The sequence below is a fragment of the Columba livia genome, chromosome 18 (genome assembly GCF_036013475.1).
Source record: "Columba livia isolate bColLiv1 breed racing homer chromosome 18, bColLiv1.pat.W.v2, whole genome shotgun sequence".
NCBI lineage: Eukaryota > Metazoa > Chordata > Aves > Columbiformes > Columbidae > Columba > Columba livia.
Window position 1 is genome coordinate 4,949,202 of NC_088619.1, and position 22,155 is coordinate 4,971,356.

The 22,155-nt window shown below is 43.5% G+C and overlaps 1 protein-coding gene and 1 long non-coding RNA gene across 4 annotated transcripts in view; one reads left to right on the plus strand and one right to left on the minus strand.

Moving 5' to 3' along the window:
- The window catches only part of LOC102094955 (protoheme IX farnesyltransferase, mitochondrial), a 106,295-nt gene that overhangs the window by 32,482 nt on the left and 51,658 nt on the right, over nucleotides 1-22,155 (minus strand). For all 3 annotated transcript variants that reach the window (XM_065034594.1, XM_065034595.1, XM_021288645.2), the window contains exon 5: nucleotides 3,088-3,158. In XM_065034594.1, coding sequence (XP_064890666.1) covers nucleotides 3,088-3,158 — 71 coding nt within the window. The remainder of the gene's footprint in view (nucleotides 1-3,087; nucleotides 3,159-22,155) is intronic.
- Nucleotides 749-3,415, plus strand: LOC135575758 (uncharacterized). Its single transcript, XR_010467006.1, has 2 exons — nucleotides 749-955; nucleotides 2,742-3,415. It is a non-coding gene; the product is annotated as an uncharacterized LOC135575758 (long non-coding RNA).

Below are 22,155 nucleotides of genomic sequence, written 5' to 3' on the forward strand. Positions count from 1 at the left end.
GGGGGAAAAAAGTTGGAAGCGAGGTCAGTTAGAACTGACGGTTGATCTTAAACCTAACTAAACTCAGGGCTGAAACTGCAAATGGAGGCCACAAAGTGAAACACACGGGAATAATTTCTCTACGCCAGCATAAGATTTCCTAATGAGCCAACTCCAGGAATTAGTTCGTCTAGAATTGAGACACCAGCTCACCCAGGGTCTGGATGACTCAGTAAGACCAAGGAACCTCTCACTGGGAGTTTCCAGTTTGATTCTGGCCCAAGTTCAAAGCATCTAAGAATTGTCTTCGTGATGCCCCTATAGAAAATGTCACTGGTCCCAGTGGGCAGAAGTTCACATCAAAGCCACCACTGAAAGCCTTTCCCAGGAGGTACAGGGACCCAACCTGATGGAGAGTTAACAGCCTTCACACTCTTCAAAACGGATGTCAAGCTCAGGACTGGACCGTACAAAAACCACTACGATTCTGCTACCTATACTGACCAGTTCTGTAACAAGGACTATGCGAAATAAAAAGAAAGAAAGAAACAAAGAAGGGAAATAGCACAGATGACGTAACACAGAATTAAAAAGCACCAAACATTTCATGATACGAAGCAGCTAAGGAGAAGAAAATGTCAAAACTCAAATGTGAGACAAATTCTGGGCAAGAACTCTGTACATAACCCAAGCTCCCTGGATTCCTTCCCAGAACCAAGACACCAGTCTCTTACATCCAATTTATCTGTCTCTGTCTCGTCTGGTTTTGACTAGTTTTAGCATAAGCATTTAAGGGTTTTATTTAATCAGCCGGGAAGGAAAGAGTACAAAGAACACCAGGGAATATGTGGCAAAATACAACAAGGTTAGACGACTTGCAGTGGATTATTCTGCTCTGCACGCCGCAGGAGAAATAACCCCAGTCGAGCTCTGCGCACTCAATGGTCTGCAGGGAACGAGACCGGCATTATTCAAGGTAAGTGACGCTTTAAAGAACTTTAAATTAGCTGTTGACAGTCAGGTAGATAGATTGATGAGTGATTACACAAAGTCCCCAACATTACCACTTTGTGGTGAAAGCAAATATGAAGGGGGGGAAGTAAGAAAATCCATTAAATATGGTTTTGCCAATCTGTGGTGCATTCGGATGACGGTCAAGTTCGCTTAAGGACACTGGAAACTTATAAAAGGAATTCTTTTCTCTAAATCAAAAGTTGACAGAAAGTTTCCCAGCTATAATTTGGACTCCAGAGAGATTGCAAGTCATGCTAGTAGACTATGTTAAACAAAAATTAATATGAAATCCCCCCATCATCTTTCTTCCTACCAAGTGTTCCTTCTTCCAGGGCTAAAGGACCATGTGCAAGCTCCCTGAACTGCACAATTCGCTGTACGACAACAGCTGCCCTCACTGCAGTGCTCCCTAAAACCTGTTTTTAAACAAAATTAACCCAACTCAGGAATCCGTAATTAGCACCATCATCAAGAACAAATCAGAACAAGTTTATTGAAGCGCTCTAACTATTTACAATGAGAGTTAATTTACCCCCAAGGTTCGCTCTACTATTTTGTCTCAATTTTCTTGTAATTTCAGCCATCACTTTTTTTTTCAATCCTCCAAAGGTGATGGATAAAACACAGAAATAAATAGGACCAACTGAACCACAGAAGCCTAAGGGAAAACATAATTTTGTTATAAATAATCCTTGGCACAAATCATGGAAATGCAATACCAAAATTGTTTGTTGAATCATTTATGAATTGGGCCTTCACTTTTAGTTCAAAAATAACTTCGAGTTTTTTGTTGATGCTCCTTTTCACTTTGCTTTTGTAGCTGGAAAACAGCCTTTGAGAAACCAGACTGATACATAACGCAGAAAACACACTGAATGAAGCTTTTTTTTTTCCAAGGGAATCCCTATGCTAATACTGGGTTTATTTTGGGGGTTGGAGGGGATTTACTTATGTATAATGATAAGCTAAATTATAACAAATTTTAACATTCTTTTCATAAGATGCCACCATTCTGAGCTTTCACCCCAGTTTTATACTAAACACGTAGAAAAGGCAAAGACATGATGCCTTAAAAAAAGGACTAAAATTTGGGTTGTAGGTACCTCTGCCGGGAGATCAAATGAACACAGAATCACAGAATCCCAGAATGTCAGGGATCGGAAGGGACCTGGAAAGCTCATGCAGTGCAATCCCCCCATGGAGCAGGAACACCCAGATGAGGTTACACAGGAAGGTGTCCAGGCGGGTTGGAATGTCTGCACAGAAGGAGACTCCACAACCTCCCTGGGCAGCCTGGGCCAGGCTCTGCCACCCTCACCAGGAAGAAGTTTCTTCTCAAATTTAAGTGGAACTTCCTACGTTCCAGTTTGTACCCATTGCCCCTTGTCCTATCATTGGTTGTCACCGAGAAGAGCCTGGCTCCATCCTCCTGACACTCACCCTTTAGATATCTGTAACCATTAAGGAGGTCACCCCTCAGTCTCCTCTTGTCCAGCTCCAGAGCCCCAGCTCCCTCAGCCTTTCCTCACACGGGAGATGCTCCACTCCCTTCAGCATCTTGGTGGCTGCGCTGGACTCTCTCCAGCAGTTCCCTGTCCTGCTGGAACTGAGGGGCCACAACTGGACACAATATTCCAGGAGTGGTCTCCCCAGGGCAGAGCAGAGGGGCAGGAGAACCTCTCTCGATAAGTGATCTAAGAGACACATCTGACCACTAAAACAATATACACTTTTGTGTTTGTTCTTAGGTCTGAAATTTTGAAGATCTGATGTTACAAACGAATGCAAAAGTTCAGTGGAACAGAAGCAGGTGCTACCATGTTGTGCACGTATTCATCACACATACATGAGGGGAAATTCTCCTGTCTTGAGAAATTCAGTATTTTAGAGGACAGCTGATCACCCAAACTCCTCACATGAAAGTTCTAAACACGAAGAAGTATCGAAGAACACAGAGGTGGCATTTCTTTCTTAAGTCTTTTTGTCTGAAATTGTTATTTTTTGACATCTGACGAGCGGGAGAAGCTTGGAGACAGATAAAAGCAACGTGAAGGCTCGTTTCTCATCAGCCGGAGCAGGTGTGCGCAGCCTTACCTGATCTGTCCTCGCACCAGTGGCCTGTTTTTTGTCCTGTTCATATTTGAGTCAAACGGAACCTCAAAGAACTGTAATGAAGAGAAGAAAAAAATAGAAGAATCAAATGAAAGGATGTCGGAAAGCATGCCATGCGTGGAATGTGCTGTCTGCATCTGTAGGTGCTTTAATCTCTATTTTTGAAGGTTGAGGAATACAACAAAAATGGCAAACTCCTTTTGCTGAGCTTTGATAGTGTGTGTTAACGCTTTTGGTATCCGCTTTGAAAAATAAATCACCTGGAGGAGAAAGATGGTTTACACGGGTCCTCAAAAGTTAATCATTTGAAGTGGAGTTTAATTCCAAGTTCTGTTCTTAACAGGTTCGATACAGCGTTTATACAAAATTATCTGTACGCATACATGCAGCTCTGCCCCCTGTTTTATATTAATACAAACAACCCTTGCAAATGTTGGGCTTCTGCTATTTAAAAGACAAACACGCATTTTTTTTCCCCAAGATGGTCTAACTTCTGAAAATCTATAACCCACCCCAAAATCAATCGACTCTTGTAAAATGCTCCTGACACTGCATTGAGCATCTAGTTGGAGCAGCAGGGAATGAACACACCATGTGGTGTTATTTAATGTCACAACCCAATTTGAATTTAAACACCACCTATAGGAAAATTCAGGCAGTGCTATCTTCACAGAATCCCAGAATGTCAGGGGTTGGAAGGGACCTGGAAAGCTCACCCAGTGCAATCCCCCCATAGAGCAGGAACACCCAGATGAGGTTACACAGGAAGGTGTCCAGGCGGGTTGGAATGTCTGCACAGAAGGAGACTCCACAACCTCCCTGGGCAGCCTGGGCCAGGCTCTGCCACCCTCACCAGGAAGAAGTTTCTTCTCAAATTTAAGAGAAACCTTTTGTGTTCCAGTTTGAACCCATTGCCCCTTGTCCTATCATTGGTTGTCACCGAGAAGAGCCTGGCTCCATCCTCCTGACACTCACCCTTTAGATATCTGTAAACATTCATGAGGTCACCCCTCAGTCTCCTCTTGTCCAGCTCCAGAGCCCCAGCTCCCTCAGCCTTTCCTCACACGGGAGATGCTCCACTCCCTTCAGCATCTTTGTTGCCCTGCGCTGGATTCTCTCCAGCAGTTCCCTGTCCCGCTGGAACTGAGGGGCCACAACTGGACACAATATTCCAGGTGTGGTCTCACCAGGGCAGAGCAGAGGGGCAGGAGAACCTCTCTGACCTACTGACCACCCCCTTCTAACCCACCCCAGGTACCATTGGCCTTCCTGGCCACAAGGGCCCAGTGCTGGCTCATGCTCATCCTGCTGTCCCCAGGACCCCCAGGTCCCTTTCCCCTACAATGCTCTCTAATAGGTGATTCTCCAGCTTATACCGGAACCTGGGCTTGTTCTCTTCATGCTCAGAATTCCTGCAGGTTTTTCTGTGATCCGTTTTAAAAAGAATATTACTGAACAAGCTGAATGCACTTTTCCATACAGCAAATTGTAAAGCCTATTAGCTTTACGTGTGCAAAATAATACTAAATAGAATAAGCATATATTTATTTATAAAAAGAGAAGTATGCTTTCATAGAAAAAATATTTTCTACTGACGTTATGTCTGAGGTTTTGGGGTAGGATCCCAATTATGGTGAATATGTAGGAAAAGCACCATAACAAATCATAATTTCAACCAACCAGCCTGCCAGTCAGTTCAGTGGAGTCAAACTGCAGACAGATTTAAGGTGACCATATGATAAATAACCGTATGATAAAATCTACGTTATTCCAGCAAGCTGATGTAACCTTTTACACAACAGAAGGCAAAATGAACAAACATCTTTATTTTGGCAGTGGCACATCACTGGTCTTGCTGCTTCACGGGGCTGCGTTCCCAGGGGGACGCAGGGACCCTGCAGTGCAGGCCGGGGGAAAGATGCTTAAATTACAGGCATACGGAGATTACAGGATGCACTTTCTCATCTATTACCTTGAATTAATGACTCTATAACAGTTTGTGAGCCTTTGCTGTTGCTCCTATGTCTTGCAAGTGTGTCGGGGATCTGATGCCCATGGACACCCCAAACCTGCGCACGCCGCTGCCAGCCAGCTCCTGTGAAAACCCTCAAAAAGCATCTGCCTTGGCACCCTCCACTGACTGGCCAACACAAATTAATGGCTAATTATTGTTGTTAACTCAGCTGAAGCCTGTGCTGTGTATTGGAGTCGTCAGTCTGTCCAGGAAGGATCCAAAAATGACCATGGTTCTGCAGGGGAGGAATCCTGCATTTGTCTTTTTTGCGCTAAAGGTTGCAGATTAAATGCTCAAAAGCAAAGAAATATGAAAGCACAGGAATTGAAATCATCAATGCAGCTCTTAATTACTTGTTCACATGCAGTTCACTAAAATTTCTCGCCTCCGTCCATGCGGCGGAGCTGGCTGGGGGTTTGCCCTCAGTAAACTTCCATCCGGAGCAATGGGATGGAGCTCCCGACCCATTCCCAATTCCTTCCGATTCTCAAAGCCTTCCAACTTTATTATGGATATTCCTGAAGCAAACATGGGCTGCTCAGCCAAGATCCTTCACAAAAACCCTCCATAGGAAACCGCAACGAGCACCTTCGGAGAAGGGAAAGCACCTCGTCTGGATCCAAAGGCAGTGATTGCTCCTGACAGCTCAGCATTTTGCTAATGGTTTGTTTCACTGTTACATTTCAGAGACAATTACGATAAATGAAGAAAAAATGTGGTTTGACATCAGACTGGTAGAGCAATACAAGGGAAATACTCTGTACAGCGAAAAGTCTGTTCTCCTGAAAATATTTTGGGTTATACTCAGCTTTTGCTTTGTTTTTTAAGGACACAATTTGCCCTTTATTTCTCTTTGCAAAGTCTGGTTGCTCTGAGCTTCCTTCCAGCTTAAACTGGTGCACGCAAAGACATTCTGGCTCATTTGAGGGTATTTAAGCTGACAGCTAAAGGTATTCCACATGCAACGGGTGAAATCAAAATAAATGTGTCTCACACATAAAGTGCCTGAAATGAAGAACAGTTGGACACTCAGCACGGTGGAAAAAATCAATTGAGTTATCAGCATAACTTGACAATACCATAATCAGTGTAGGAAATTTCTCCATAGATTTAATGTGTAGTTAAGCCCTGAATAGAACATCTATTCTGAACAAGAAACTTGTGAGTTAAGTGGTCAAAAACGTCAGTCTCTGCTGCACACAGACACGGCTGCTCCCGAAATTAAGATTACTGCATGACTCAAGTCTGAATTTCTTCGCTTTTTTAAATCTGACAATCTGAATAATCTGTTACTGCCAACTGTACGCACGAAACTACATATCTGATTGAACCACAGCTCAGAAAAATCCTTTTATTTGCTATGCCTCGGATTCTTTCGCTGAGCTGGTCGCTATTACATGTCAGCAAGATGCCATTTATCAAACTTTTCCCATTTTACTCCCAGATGTTCAGCAAAATTCTCTCTCCACTTGAAATGATTTTCCCCTGATATTCTAGGAAAAAAAAAAAGTGCATCTCAAATATCATTCCATAGGAACGAAAGCGTAAACTCAAACATATTATCTCATGCCAGGTCAGCACAGTCCAGCCTGTTTTAGCAAACAGTAAATTCAGTAAGATGAAACCTGGATAAATAAATAGTTTAGAAGCACTCAAGAGGCTTTTTCCTCAAGAAGTCTGAACGCATCAGCTCAGCTGGACAAGGCAGAATATTTTCTGCCCCAGGTATTTGGGAAGCCAGTCATCAAAAGGACAGACAGAGGGTTAAATCCACAGCGTCTAAGAATCCCTGAGTGCCCAAACTTGGCAATGGATTTCGAGGCCTTAACGCAAATTTTAATCAGTATGCATGAACATTTAAAACACGATGATGGAATAAAATAAATCAGGCCAGCTAGTACTTTGTGGTTTATTTCTCTGGCAGGCTCATCAGACTCTTTGTGTAGATCTCATCTAGTTAATACACAGTAATTATATCCCAGACATCTAACAATTCTTAGATTAGCTGTCACATTACTGCTTATAGCTGTTTACACTCGCATTTTTTTTTCCCTTCAGCTTCTTCATATTGGTTTCCACTTTAAGTGGAACATTAAAGATTGTTTAATTTCTCCAAGCTACCTCTTGGCAAGAGCAGTCAATGCAGAGGGCAGCGCATCATTCAGACCTCCCAGGGGACACATAGACTAATAATTGTATTTGGACTAAGCCAAGATTCCCAAAGCATCACCTCGCAGATGCAGGAGGCATCACCGCTATGCTGGTGCGATGACGTGATACAGAAGGGGCGAGAGGGTGTCCTGAGCCTTTACAAGACGTTGTCTTGTTCTTTCTGTACCAACAGTTAAACACCAACACCACCTATTAAGTTTTCAAAGACAATGATCAGACTATTTGCAGCTAATGAAGCCAGCGGAGAGGATGGAAAGCCCTTCGCCATCCGTGCTCATTCCTGCAGGAGAAATTTTAACTACTGAATTATGACAATTCGCTACCTTTACTCCCGTTCACACGAAAACATAAATAGAGCGCATGAAGAGGAACAACACATCGTGTAGCTTATCGAATGGATCACACACGCTGAGGCCAGGAACCGGCTCTCACACACAGCTCTGGATTGAGCGGAGCCAGCACCAGCCTGGCCCCCGTCTACATGGTGGGAACAGCAGCGGCTCATGCAGGCAACTGGTCGGCCACGTATGGACATTTAACTCTAATGCTAAGCACATATTTACATCAGAAGCGATAATGCTGTAAGTCTAGAGATGGAGCAGAATGCTGCTATTAAAAGACAATTTAATTCAAGGCAACTTGGGGGGTCTTCCCATCACAAAGCCACCCCTGCATCTGAGCAGGCTTCCACGTGCTTTTTGGCAGCAGAATTGACCTCTGGATGTATTTCTCTCCAAAGACTCCCTGAAGGGCAGCCCAGGTGAATCTATGGCACTAATGAGTGAATGAGAAGACGAGGCTGTTGCCAGAGAGCAATCACCTCCCCTGGCACACAAGTGCTGCTCCTCTCCAAAATCCTCCATGTCTTTCACCATGCTGGGGAGGTGGGGACGAGCTACAGGGATGGGTGCGAGTGGTGGCCAGAGCTTCCCCCCAGCTAAAACCTCTTGCTACAGACCCAAGGAAATATTTTTAACACAGTGCAAATAACAACCTGTACAACTGGACTCCCCACCTGAGCACTGAGTGTCCACAGCCTGGGGTGAAACTGAGCTCTTTGGAGCAAGTCTTGCAAATATTGGTCTTGTTGAATCAGATGCTTCTGGGGTTCTCCAATTTACCCTGCGCTACAGTAAGCTCTGATGCTCTTCGGTTTTCTTTGGTATTGCCAAAGAGGAAGCCACTTAAGCAGAAATATCATTGAAAGAGACACGTTGGGAGCTATAAAGGTGCATGAATCAGGGAGAAGCAGGTGGATCAAAACCAGGTGGAGAGCGCAGAGCGGAGTGCGGATACACGGATGAGAACCTGAGGGTTTCTGTGAAGGTGACATGCAGAAAATCATTCCTCACGGCCTCTAAATTTCTCAGGTTTGAGCATTAGCCTTTCACTTAAAGTCTCCCAATTTTCTCATGCATTAAAAGGAAAGTTGCTGTAATAAGCACTGGAAACCCATCAGACCACGAAGAGTCAAGATCCTTCCTTAGTGAGTGCTCTTCCCCTTCACATTACCTAATTATTTCTACTCTTCACGTTTTCAGTGATTTATCTTGCATTGTGATAAAGTAATATATAATTACATAAAAGACGAAGAAAAACATAACATATAATTTATGGTAAATAAGATCAAAGCCAAGATTATTATTTGAGGTTTTCTTCTGGTTTCCTTTCAATCACTTTTATATGAAAACAACAAAGAATAATTAAAGTATATTACAAAGGCCTTTTTATTCAATTGTACACAGATGTGACTAAAAAAGGGCAGGATTTTCAAAAGCACTCATGTACTGATCTAACACTATTCTCACCGAAGTGAACGGCAGTTTGACTTCAATGAGAGCAGCGAGAGACCAACACTGAGTGATTCTGAAAATCCCACCCTAATTGTACAAACAAGGGAAGGCTTTAGAGATTGCTGGCTTGGAGATTGTATATTTGAGAATCATAAAGGGCACACAGCACCTGTTTGTCTTCAAGATATGAAAATAAAGCAAGGCAAATATTTTAAGGATTAGAAATGCCTTTTTGATATGTATTTTTTTAAGGCAGTATCTGAAAACCCTCTGGCTCTGCAGTTCCCAGTCTAGCTATAGATCTGCTTTAATATCGTCCATTTGAAAAGGGATTCTAATTAGAAACGAGATTGATGCAAGCCTGAACAATGTTACTGACACAGAGAAGGGCAGCTAAACCCCAAAGTGTCATGTCCCAGCGCCCCCAAGAAAGGTCTCCTAGGTAAAGCAGCTGCCACGGTTTAATTTATTATTTTTTAAAAAATCTTCCACAAAAGACACATTCTTCCTTTTAGGCAGTGTTTAGAAGCCCATTGCTGTGTACAGGGAGGAGAACAGGAGGTAACTGCAAAGAAAACGTTGATACCTGCCACTTCAGAAACACGTTTTCACAATGGAGAACGCAAAGACTCACAGACTTCAATTAGCACTGATTTGTCCCCTCAGATTAATGACCTGCCCACTTTTAGGTGCTCAAGAGATGACATGTCGCTATTTCCTTGACCACTTACAAGCTGTTGACTTTTCTGCGCATCCTCAGAGACATCCGCTACCCCCAAAACTGGTATTTTTGTTTCTACCAGCCGCTCCATTGCACCAAAGCGCACTTGGCACAGCCGGCACACCGCTCTGTGCTTGTTCACAGCTCACCCAAATCCTCTGAGTGGGTCTGACGGACAAAAACGAGCCGACATTAAACTCCTGCAGCTTGACGGCCTCTTCGTAAGCACTTCAGCCAAACGCCGTCCTCTGGCGATACCAGAAGTACCACGACAAGGAGCCTGAAGGGTGGGTGACCATGTTAACACTCAGCAGTGTCAAAGTGACATGGTCCAAATACCTTTTGACTGCTGCTCCGTTGGTGTGTCCTGTTGTGATGACGAGGGTTGGGACAGAGGGGAGGGCAATGGATGGACCCTGAACACGTCACCTGTCCCTGCTATGGCACCCACTTGCATGACAGCAGCGAGAGTGGAAGGAACGACCCTCAGGCATGTGTCCGAGCAAGTGATTAATGAGGTAGGAAAAGATGATTAAAATGCAGTCTTCAGTTTTACTAATAATTCCAATAAAATAATGGGGTATTTGCACCAAATTACTTTACTACTATATACAAAAAATTTCGTGTCTTCATTTTTGAATCAAATTTGGTAGCACCAGTGCATAATAAACAAAGCTTGTTTCATCTCATAGTTTTCAATGCACCTGATGTCCAAGACTTGAAATGGGAGAAAAGATGTGAATGTCCTGCTCTGGGAAACAGGTTGGGTGGGCACTGATAAGCCCTGCTCTTCCCACTACAATCAGATTTTGCCAAGAAGATACTGTAACAGAAATTAAACACTACTATAAATAAAACCAGGCCATTGCAAGCTCTTGGATTTTTACCACTGACATTGTTATCCACCCTAAACAGCATATTCCCGGGGCCTCACAGAGGCCAACCACAGCTTCAGGGAGACACAAGCTGGATACCGCAGGCAAGCTTTCTCCTTATGTGATCCACCTTGGAGAAATAGCTTTCACGGGAAGAAATACTGGTTACTGGCAAGCTGCCAAAGACTTCTAATAACATTAAATATTTACCACCAAGTCCTTTTTATTTAGCCCACAATTAATGCATCCACAAACAAAGCTCCTTACCCCAAGGCTTCCTCCAGCTCCACTCCCAGAAGGGCACTTGCCCATCAACGCGTTTGGGTTCCTTGAACCAAAGGGAGCAATTTCCAAAGCACAGGATGGGCTGCATCAAATGCATCTTCTTTTCTTTTAGACATGGACTTGGTCACCATTGGGCTCTTCCTTTTCAATTTAAAAAGTGCTAAAATATCTGGTTTGGGTGTTTAGGTAAACACTTCGTGCCCTTCGCTTGTGATGACCCAACTGGACCCATAGAATGACCTGGTCTGGCCAACAATATAACTGATTTCCCTCTGGATTTCTTTATTTTTCGATCTGTGTCACTGGATCTGGGACATGAAAACAGGGGAGGGAAAGGGTGAAGCTGTGCTGGAGCTCCTGCCGCTGAGCTGGTGCATCATGAACCCCAAGACAGAAGCAGCAATACAACCGCGTGTCTCCCATTTCGGGGTTAAACTGTTCCCCCCACCCTGGCACATGGAGATAAGATAATGAAGGAACATTCACCTAAGTGCATTGTGCTGCCCTGGAATAATAAGGGAAAACTTAATCTACCTGCGCGAATAATAAGGGGAAACTTAATCCACCCGTGTGCACCTCAACAACTGGACTCTGATTGCCCCAAATCCATCACCCACCCACACAGGATTTTTGCAAGTTTTTAATGATGAATTATAAATCGGTGTCAGATGCAGAGGTACATACCTTCTGCTCTTCAGGAACTATTTTATTTCTGTATATTTTAGGAACTATTAGAGTTGTAGAAAAATACCACCTTTATGCCTACCCAAATACACTCTGCATCACTTCTCAAAGCCACTTTCTCAAAGAGATTCCTTTGCATTAAGTCATATTTGTCACGATGCCAGCATGCCGTGACTGCAACGTATAATTTAAAAACCAAACAAAACTCCAAATAACAATCTCTTAGCTGAAGATAGGAATTGTGCAAGGTCACTATCTGGTTTAAGTTACTATATGTCCTAAAATACACAAGGCCAGGTCCTCTGGACAGAGTGCAGCTGCTTTGAGCGACACAGCAGATAAAATCTGATACTGAAGATGGCTTAGACAAATTCCTGTGGTGGAATAAAGTTGTTACTCAGGAACTCTTGTGGAAGTATTTCTGCTGCCCAGCGCAAGCGCCAAAGTCACGCAGGAGATCCAGAATCAACCAGGAGATGCGTGTCTCCTCCAGACGGTAAGTGAGAGCAAACAGAGGCAGGAGCTCCTCTAATCGAGATGCAAACCCTTTATTTCTTGCTGTAACTACGGAGGGATCCTGAGATCCTGGGGGAGCTGTAAAAGGGGCAAATACAAGAAAAGCCCCCAGAATATCAGTATCAGCTGCTTCTCAGTCCTCTGGGACTACTCGAGAGCACTAAAATCCAGCAGCTTCGCTGCTGCTCCGTTCTTGCCCAGGAGATCAGAGCAAGGGAGTGGAAAGGTGAGATTTAAATCACTTCCTCACATCCCCTGGCTCCAACCAGGATTCAGGTCATTTTAATCAGCTTTTTACAATTTGTCACTCCAATGATAAGAATACTAATCCACCGCAATGTGCTTCCTGCCAGGCACCTGAATATTAATTCATAAACTGGTCTATTATATCACATGTGGAGGCATTTGCTTTAACTCTTTATGGCTGACAGCTTCTATTAGCAATGCTTTTTTTTCTTACAAGAGAGACTAAAGTAAAACCCTACATGAAGCAGCAGGCTTGCCTGCTTTTTGGCTATGGAAAGGTTATTTATGTAGCTGCATACACATAAATTACTTATTCAAAGTATCTTTTAGTTTTGGAAATAAATTAAATTTTTTTACTTGAAGTTATTGGCACCTCTAAAAATAATTTGCTTTGGTCCATCTGTATTTGGCAAAAGAAAAATCTACGGCTCCTTCTGGCCAAAATACACAAAACCACAACAAAACACCAAACCAACCAACCAACACAACAATTAATGAAATCTGGGAATACTGTAATATAGCCAACAAAAAAGCCTAAATATGAACAAGGGTGCAAAGTGGCATCAGCGTTTACTCACAGGCCTCAGAAACACGTTACCCAAAGGTCACAGAACTGATCTGCTGGACTTACCCACAGTTCAAACCTCTTAATAGTAATAAAATCATTCCTCAAGAGTTGTTCCTTTTATGTATTTTAACAGTTGATATCAAGAGTTTCAAGTCACATTTTACAGATGGCACATTTAGGGAACCTACTGGCTCTACAGGAGAGAGTTTACAAGTATCCCCCTTACAATACAATTTAAACCCAACTTTTCCCCCGTTGTTCAGATGTCTGAAAAGAGCAAGAAACCTCTGCAGGGATTTCATGATTTACATTTTGCTGGCAACAGAACAGCCTCAGTGCTTCACTCCACCATGTGCTCTCAGTGCCAAAAGGAGTCTGGTTTCTAATATTATGAAGAGATTTAAATGTTAAGATATAGCATCAAAGGCACCTAGATGAGTGCAATATTGTAACTTTATTTGTATGATAATTTAAAAAAATCTTGACAATAAAGCAAATTAAGAGAAATCACTCTCCTCTCTCCCATCTGTATAGAACCTAACAGCAAATTATGAATATACTACTAATATTTTCTTTTTCTTATTAATTTTACAGACCACAAAGGAAAGTCACATCTCTGCTGGGGAATAGAATAGTTACAAAATCTCCCAAAAGTCTACAGGTAAATCAAAGTCGCAGGCCTGTGACCAGTGGGTCTCAGCCCCGGCTGCACTGGGGAGGTTTATTAAAGACAAGCAAGAAAATCAAGCTGGATACACAAGGGGCAGGGTCACATCTGGGACTTTTCAAGATATTCCTCCTTTGTAGAACTATCACAGCTCTGCTGATGCAAAGACATGGAAGAGATGCTCAAAAACTGCATGAAATTTCTAGCCAAGTTATCAGGATTTTACCTATAGTGAGTTAGTTTTGGTAAGGTCTTTCTGTTCATAAAAACGCTTTTATGCAGAATCCCAGAATGTCAGGGATTGGAAGGGACCTGGAAAGCTCATCCAGTGCAATCCCCCCATGGAGCAGGAACACCCAGATGAGGTTACACAGGAAGGTGTCCAGGCGGGTTGGAATGTCTGCAGAGAAGGAGACTCCACAACCCCCCTGGGCAGCCTGGGCCAGGCTCTGCCACCCTCACTGAGAAGAAGTTTCTTCTCAACTTTAAGTGGAACCTCCTGTGTTCCAGTCTGTACCCATTACCCCTTGTCCTATCACTGGTTGTCACCGAGAAGAGCCTGGCTCCATCCTCCTGACACTCACCCTTTAGATATCTGTAAACATTCATGAGGTCACCCCTCAGTCTCCTCTTGTCCAGCTCCAGAGCCCCAGCTCCCTCAGCCTTTCCTCACACGGGAGATGCTCCACTCCCTTCAGCATCTTTGTTGCCCTGCGCTGGACTCTCTCCAGCAGTTCCCTGTCCTGCTGGAACTGAGGGGCCACAACTGGACACAATATTCCAGATGTGGTCTCACCAGGGCAGAGCAGAGGGGCAGGAGAACCTCTCTGACCTACTGACCATCCCTGTTCTAATCCACCCCAGGTACCATTGGCCTTCCTGGCCACAAGGGCCCAGTGCTGGCTCATGGTCATCCTGCTGTCCCCAGGTCCTTTTCCCCTACACAGAATCACAGAACTTTGAGATCTGTTAAATACAGTAGCAAGATACAACACAACAGATATTTAAGGTATATTTAATCACTTAGCACCAGCTTTGCAGGTAAAATCCAGTAGCTATTTTTTTCTTTTTTAAAAGCATAAAGCACAAACTGGGACCATTAACCGAGGATGGACGTCATTCTGCTCTCCTGCTACAGGCTGGATGACAAAACTACACACTGAAAAGTTTTTACGAAGACATCTCAATCCAATAATTAGATCTTCACCTTTCCTTCCCCTTCTTTAGGAATGAAAGTGAAGCAAGAGTCTCCCGATGACCCATTAGAAAGCTCAAACACCCCAACCTGTTGCAGGGGCGTCACATCATCCATCTTTCTAAAGCTGTCAAGAAATGTTTGTCATTCCAATCCCGCTTGCATCTCTCAAATGCTGAGATAACACGCCCATCAATCTCAGCCAGAGTTAAAAGAAGAGTTGAAAAATAAATAGTTCTGAGTCATGTTACTAACAGGGATTCCACACACTATTAATTTTAGCTTGGAAACCAATTAAGACACCAAATCAGCATTACCTCCCCCCCTTTTTAAGTTGTAATGACCTATTCGCTTGCTTAGATTTATTTATTTTGTGACAGCGATCCTTTCAAATGCTTTCGAAGATTAAACAAGAAGAATTTCAGTGCTGGCTTCTGGCAACGAGACAATTTTTGCCAAAAGGAGACCAGATATGGACAAAACTGCACGATTCTCTCTATTTTAGAAGGCCATTCTTAACATAAAAGAACAATAACAAGAAACATAATGACATATGAGTGAAACTTGTCCTAATCACTGCATGGGCAGAAGTAGGCTGGAATAAATCAGGGCTTTCCACTCCAAACCTGGGGAAACTCCGTTCCTTCAACCCAATTGCGGCTTCTTGCTCCCAAGTTCCACCAGAGCAGTAAAGGAGCGGGAAAAACTGCACAATCCTCCTAAAAAAGGTTATTAAAGCACAAACTAAGCACCCACCGAAAGGGTTCGAGTCTCCTGCTATAGATTTTACCCCAACCCAGCAGCGAACTTGCAGAAGCTTTTTAATATTGACACGGAAATGCCGCTCTTGTCAAGTTTGTCTTCCAGGTGCCTCAAATGTCACCTTTGTTTGCTGAGGGCTGGGCCAATATGAAGTTTTCTGAGTATCTATGGGGAGAAAAAAAATAACCAAGCCTGCACCTCGGTGGCCTGATTTCCCCTGGGTGCCGGTCCCCATCCAGAGCTTTCTGGGGACTATTTCCAACTCTTTTCTGTGCCAGCACAGGAAGCTTTGATTAAATAGACCTGACTCAAGCTGGCAAGTCAGGACTAGTGCTCTCACAGGGAGAAAAGACAAAAAAAATCATCTGGATTCAATAGGAGAGTTGACTGAGGGTCTTTGTGTGTTATTGACATTGTATTCATTTTCCATGGAACTAAACTAATCACAGAAAGTCTTTCTGTGATAATGAAAGGGCATTATAGTATCTAGTCTTAGGACAAATCTTTATTTAGGAAAGTAAGGATATATATACATAAGAAGATCAAGGTGCCACTGATCAAAGCAGGTTTTCATTGCCAGCAAGCACAAGATAAAAGAAAGAATTTAGAGAGCAGTGTAGGGGAAAGGGACCTGGGGGTCCTGGGGACAGCAGGATGACCATGAGCCAGCACTGGGCCCTTGTGGCCAGGAAGGCCAATGGTACCTGGGGTGGGTTAGAAGGGGGTGGTCAGTAGGTCAGAGAGGTTCTCCTGCCCCTCTGCTCTGCCCTGGGGAGACCACACCTGGAATATTGTGTCCAGTTGTGGCCCCTCAGTTCCAGCAGGACAGGGAACTGCTGGAGAGAGTCCAGCGCAGGGCAACAAAGATGCTGAAGGGAGTGGAGCATCTCCCGTGTGAGGAAAGGCTGAGGGAGCTGGGGCTCTGGAGCTGGACAAGAGGAGACTGAGGGGGGACCTCATTAATGTTTACAGCTATATAAAGGGAGAGTGTCAGGAGGATGGAGCCAGGCTCTTCTCGGTGACAGCCAATGATAGGACAAGGGGTAATGGGTACAGACTGGAACACAAAAGGTTCCACTTAAATTTGAGAAGAAATTCTTCTCAGTGAGGGTGGCAGAGCCTGGCCCAGGCTGCCCAGGGAGGTTGTGGAGTCTCCTTCTGTGCAGACATTCCAACCCGCCTGGACACCTTCCTGTGTAACCTCATCTGGGTGTTCCTGCTCCATGGGGGGATTGCACTGGATGAGCTTTCCAGGTCCCTTCCAACCCCTGGCCTTCTGTGATTCTGTGAATTTAACTTGCTTGTCCCAGAGCCAGATCAGTATACGATGCCACCCATCCCCTCTATGTAGCTACCTATCTATGGACAAACACAAAAAATTAAAAAATAAAAGCTGTTAGGTGCTCCCAAGAAAGGATTGTAAATTAAATCAGTTGCTCTCATGGAAACTCTTGAAATAAAAAAATCCTTACAAACTGGAATTAAAATGAACCCTGTTGTATTTCTATGACCAAAAAAATATCTGTTGAAATATCTACTTTTGGGCCAGACTTCAAATTTTCAGTGAGGAAAGCGTGTGTCGATACCTGAGAAACACTAATTCTGCAGTTCCAAAATCAAGCTTGCAGCAAAAAGTTTGCATTCCAAAGCAAAAGTGCCCATAAAGGTCACCCTGAGAAAGAAAAATCTGCTTTAAAATTCACATCCTTCGAAAATTCAAATGAATTTCCCTAGGTAGGCAAGTCTTAAACGTATACCTCTGTTTAATTACACTGCAGTTCCTGTGTAGACAAGTCCCAAGATGCTCTTACACGATAATATTTAAATACAAAGTGGTGAAATGAATTGCAACATTTAGCAATGCTCCTTATAAACTGAGATTTATAGAGGAAGCATGAAATAAAACTAAAAAAGCACATGGTTATGGTGTCTGCACATTGTACTGAGAAATAAAGACAGATATAAAAATAGTCATTGAAAATTCTGACTAGTTGGGCACAAGCATCTTACCAAACCACTTCTGCAGAGGTAATGCTCAGACCACCTATTATTTAATCCACATCACAGAAGTATTAAAATTAGAAAGAAATCTAATTATATTTTATAAGCCATTTAAACACAGATCACATCATGAAAATAATTCACAGAATTGTGCTATTTAGTAAATAGGGTTTTCTACTGAGCTCCACACTTTAGCACTTGTTTAAACTGAGCGGTGAAAAGTTCGGGTATAACTCCCAGTTTCGCTACGTAAAATAAAACGGGAAAAAAGGCAGTTTTGGAGAACAGTCTGTTCACAGCTGCAGAAATTACACAAGCGTAAAGTGTCTCAATTTGTGCGCCCAAAAATAATAAATCAAAATATTTAAAATAAAAAGAAGAAAATAAGTGTAAACAGGCAAAAGAAACTTTGAACACAAGTGCCTTGTTCCAGCGAAACGCAGCTGGGCATCCAACTCCTTTACGCACCTTGGCAATCTCTATCTAAACAAACACTCATACTGACAAAGGTTGAAAAGATATTTTCGACACTGAAATGTACACAAAACAGGTTAGGAGGATTGCTCATAGGGTTTATAAGCATTTCATTTACTCCCAAGCGCATGCACTGACTATAGAAATGTTGATATTTTGGCAGTTGACTCCCAATCTGCCCGGGTTTGCTCCACTGGGTTTCCCCAGTGCTATTTTCCCCAAGTTTCCACATTTCCAGATGCTTTTCTCCCCCAGTCTTGATGGAGAACAGTTGTGCCTATTAGCAGACAAGCTGCTGACAACTAAGCCGAGCTTCTAAAAGCTGGCAGAGATAATCTGGCACTGAGACCTGATAAGTTAAGAGAGCAGAGACACGGTGGCCTGAAAACACCGAAACACCAGGCAACAAAGGGCAACAAAGATGCTGAAGGGAAGGGAGCACCTCCCTTACGAAGAAAGGCTGAGGGAGCTGGGGCTCTTTAGTTTGGAGAAGAGGAGACTGAGGGGTGACCTCATTCATGTTTACAGATATCTAAAGGGTGAGTGTCAGGAGGATGGAGCCAGGCTCTTCTCGGTGGCAAACAATGATAGGACAAGGGGTAATGGGTTCAAACTGGAACACAAGAGGTTCCACTTAAATTTGAGAAAAAACTTCTTCTCAGTGAGGGTGACAGACACTGGAACAGGCTGCCCAGGGGGGTTATGGAGTCTCCTTCTCTGGAGACATTCAAGACCCACCTGGACATCTTCCTGTGCGACCTCACCTAGGCGTTCCTGCTCCAGCAGGGGGATTGGACTAGATGATCTTTTGAGGTCCCTTCCAATCCCAAACATACTGTGATACTGTGAAGTGAGTCGAGCCCTGAGCTCGATGCTTCTCCAGGATGCTTCTCATTTCATCCCCATTTCATCCCCAGGATGCTTCTCATTTCGCTCCAGAGAACTTCAGCCAAACCAAGGAAAAAACTCATCTTAGTCAACCATCCTGTTGCCCAGCACCACTCAGTTTTTAGCAGACCCAGCTTTCTATTAAAAACAGGAAAGAAAATGTTGCTCCATGAAAATACAGCCTCTTAAATAAATTATATTTACAAATAGATTTAATAGAGGTATACTTTAAAAGGGTTGTTTCTCCTGCTTAACAATGAACACAAAACCCCCTCTTTTATTTGCTGTAACCTCTTTCCTTTCCTTCCCATAAATAAAAGGTGACGTATAAGCTCTTTTATTTTATGAAAGACATTATTTTGGGGGAGGAAGAAAGGCAAATGCATCTGGGAGTGCAGGAGATGTTTATTCACACCTCTCTGAATGCTGGAGACAGGAATCCCAGTTGTCACCACACAGTGGTACCCAAGGGATCAGCACCACCAGTCAAAGCAGGTCTGGAGCAGCCAGGGGAGCAACACGGCTCCACCGCAGCCCCCCGGGTTCCAGCCTTGGGTTTTGCACGTCACACACAGCACACAGCCAAGTATTCAAACAAATGCCCCTTGTCTTGGGTTGTCTTCACATCCAGGGAAGAAAACAGAATCACAGAATCATTTTGGTTGGAAAAGACCCTCAAGATCATCAAGTCCACCCATAACCCACCCCTGGCACTAAACTGTGTCCCTGAGAACCTCATCTCCGTCTGTCCAACCCTCCAGGGATGGTGACTCCCGTACTGCCCTGAGCAGCCCGTTCCAATGCCCCACAGCCCTTTGAGGAAGCAATTGTTCCCCAGGTCCAACCTCAACCTCCCCTGGCGCAACTTGAGGCCGTTTCCTCAAACCCACTGCATGACCACAGTTTATATTTTCTTAAATCTCATGGGCATCTATTTGCAAGATAACACTAGAGAAGATAGAAGGCTGCAGCTTTATCTCAGTATGGATTTGCTGGGGCAGGGTGGTACAACTGGTGCTGGAAACTGGGAGCTCGTCGTGTTCTGGTCCCAGCAAGGACAAGTTCAGGCAACCCCGTGTTTAATCTATCCCAGCGTTAATGTCATCGCGACTCCCCGGCGGATGAGCCATACCGCTGCTTCCCAGGGCTGTGCCCGACCAGACAGGCATTCTCCTCAGACAGTGATTTTTCTTTAGACAGCACTGGAATCCTTCCAGGGCAGATAAAATCTGAATTTTTCCATGCAAAGAACTAAAATATTCATCAAAAAATATAAGACCTCATTTATGTTCTTATACTCCTCCTCAGACATTCCGTTTTGGCCACTGTTGAGAGACAGAATTTCTTTGTTTTGACCCCGAATGGCTCTCCCAATGCATCTTATAGGTGAAGGGGGTTCCCTCCCTCTCCTGCTGCTGCCCTCCCACCCACTCCTTAATTAAAGATGCTAAGGTCTAACAGAAACCATGTCACAGATTAAAACTGGACTGTGATGGATGAAAAATACGTATGTGGGTAAGCTTGATAAAACAGAACACTGGCAATTATTTTCGTGTTTATTTAGAATCTTTAAATTGTTTTAAAATAGGCAGCAAGGAGGATTATTGCAATTAAACAATAAAGAAGAAGAGAGAAGCGCAAGGAAACGTTTTCTTCAGTGCTGAGGAAACGCCCGGGACCAGGGATCTCTAACTAACTAAAGAAGTACTTTTACAAAATGACACGACAAATGGAAATGCTGTTTAACCAGAATTATCCCAGTCCAAAGAACCAACCAAGCCAGGACCAGCACCCGTGTTTTGACTGGGAGCTGCCCCCGCGGTCAGGTTCACCCAAATACCTTTTCCATGAACTAATCAAATAGGCATTTATCGGTTGGAAGAGGAACACACCAACCTAAGGGGCTTTATGTGGGAGTTTTTCCCTTCATAAAGTGTCCTGAAACTTTTAGTCCAGAAGGTCTTAGATTATCAGGCTACAGCCAGACTAGTACAAAGCATCCTTGATGTCTAGACCAAATGAAAAGATTAGCAGGTCTGCTCCAGTGCTGATTACACCAAGCTCATACTATTTTTCCAGCGGATGCTTTCATAATTAAATATCAAGTAACAGGAGGCACTTTAACATTTATCACCCTCACCTATGAATATAATAAAAAAGTTTCTTTTGCACTGAGAACTATAAAGTATTAAAAAGCATTCTATGGCTGTAACAGCAACTTGTCAAGCTGTAAAGAGAAATATAGATTTTAGCAGAGGGTCTCTTGGGAATGCCGGATATTGGCAAAGCAGAACAGCAACCACATTAAGCCTGTAACTAATATGGACAGAGTGGAATGAGTAATAAAAGCCAACAAAAAACAACTTTCATTCCGATTAGCAATCACAGAATAATAGGCTTCTATCGCCATTTAAAATGAGGTGGCACCATCAGTCCCTCAGGTGTCCCCAGGCAGCAGCCACTGTGCCCGCAGGGACGGATTTTACTCAGAGTTTGCCATAGTCTGAGGTTCCTCGGATATATTAATAGTAGTGATGTTGATCTGGAAGAAGCACAAACCCCGTAACACGACCCTGAGCACAATGAGAAAGGGCCCCAAAGGCAGGTTCCCCAACCTCTCCATTTTTATCAGGTTAAGTGTCTTGGTCCAGGCAGGTCTATCAGCTCTTGGAGATGAAATGTAGGTGGTTTGAACAGTGATTGTTCTGCATAACGCAAATATATATCACATCTTAAATGCAGACAGGACCACTCACAGGAAAAAGTCCCAAAATACAAGATTTCCAAATGGAATGAGTATTTATTAGAGAAACAAACAAAGAATGGATCTATAAAACAACAGCCATACTTTCTTGGTAATTTCATCATAACACAAGACAACAGGCCAGGCATTTATGGGGATTTTTTGTTTTAAACAGGTGGGTGCAAACCTTGAGCAAGTTACTCACCCCCTTACTGAACAAAGTCCCCCCTTGCTGAATAAAAGCTGATGGGGCTGCGCTGCCTCCAATACACTGGCAACCACATCACGGGGAAGGGTTTACCTTTTCATAAACTGCTAAAAAGTTTATGATAGCTAGAAACCTTCACCTAATTCCCATCTTAAGTATACACATAGCTAATTTACGCCCATTAGTTCTGTTACCAACGCTGCTCTGCAGCCTAAGTGGGTCCTTCTCCTCCCTGGTA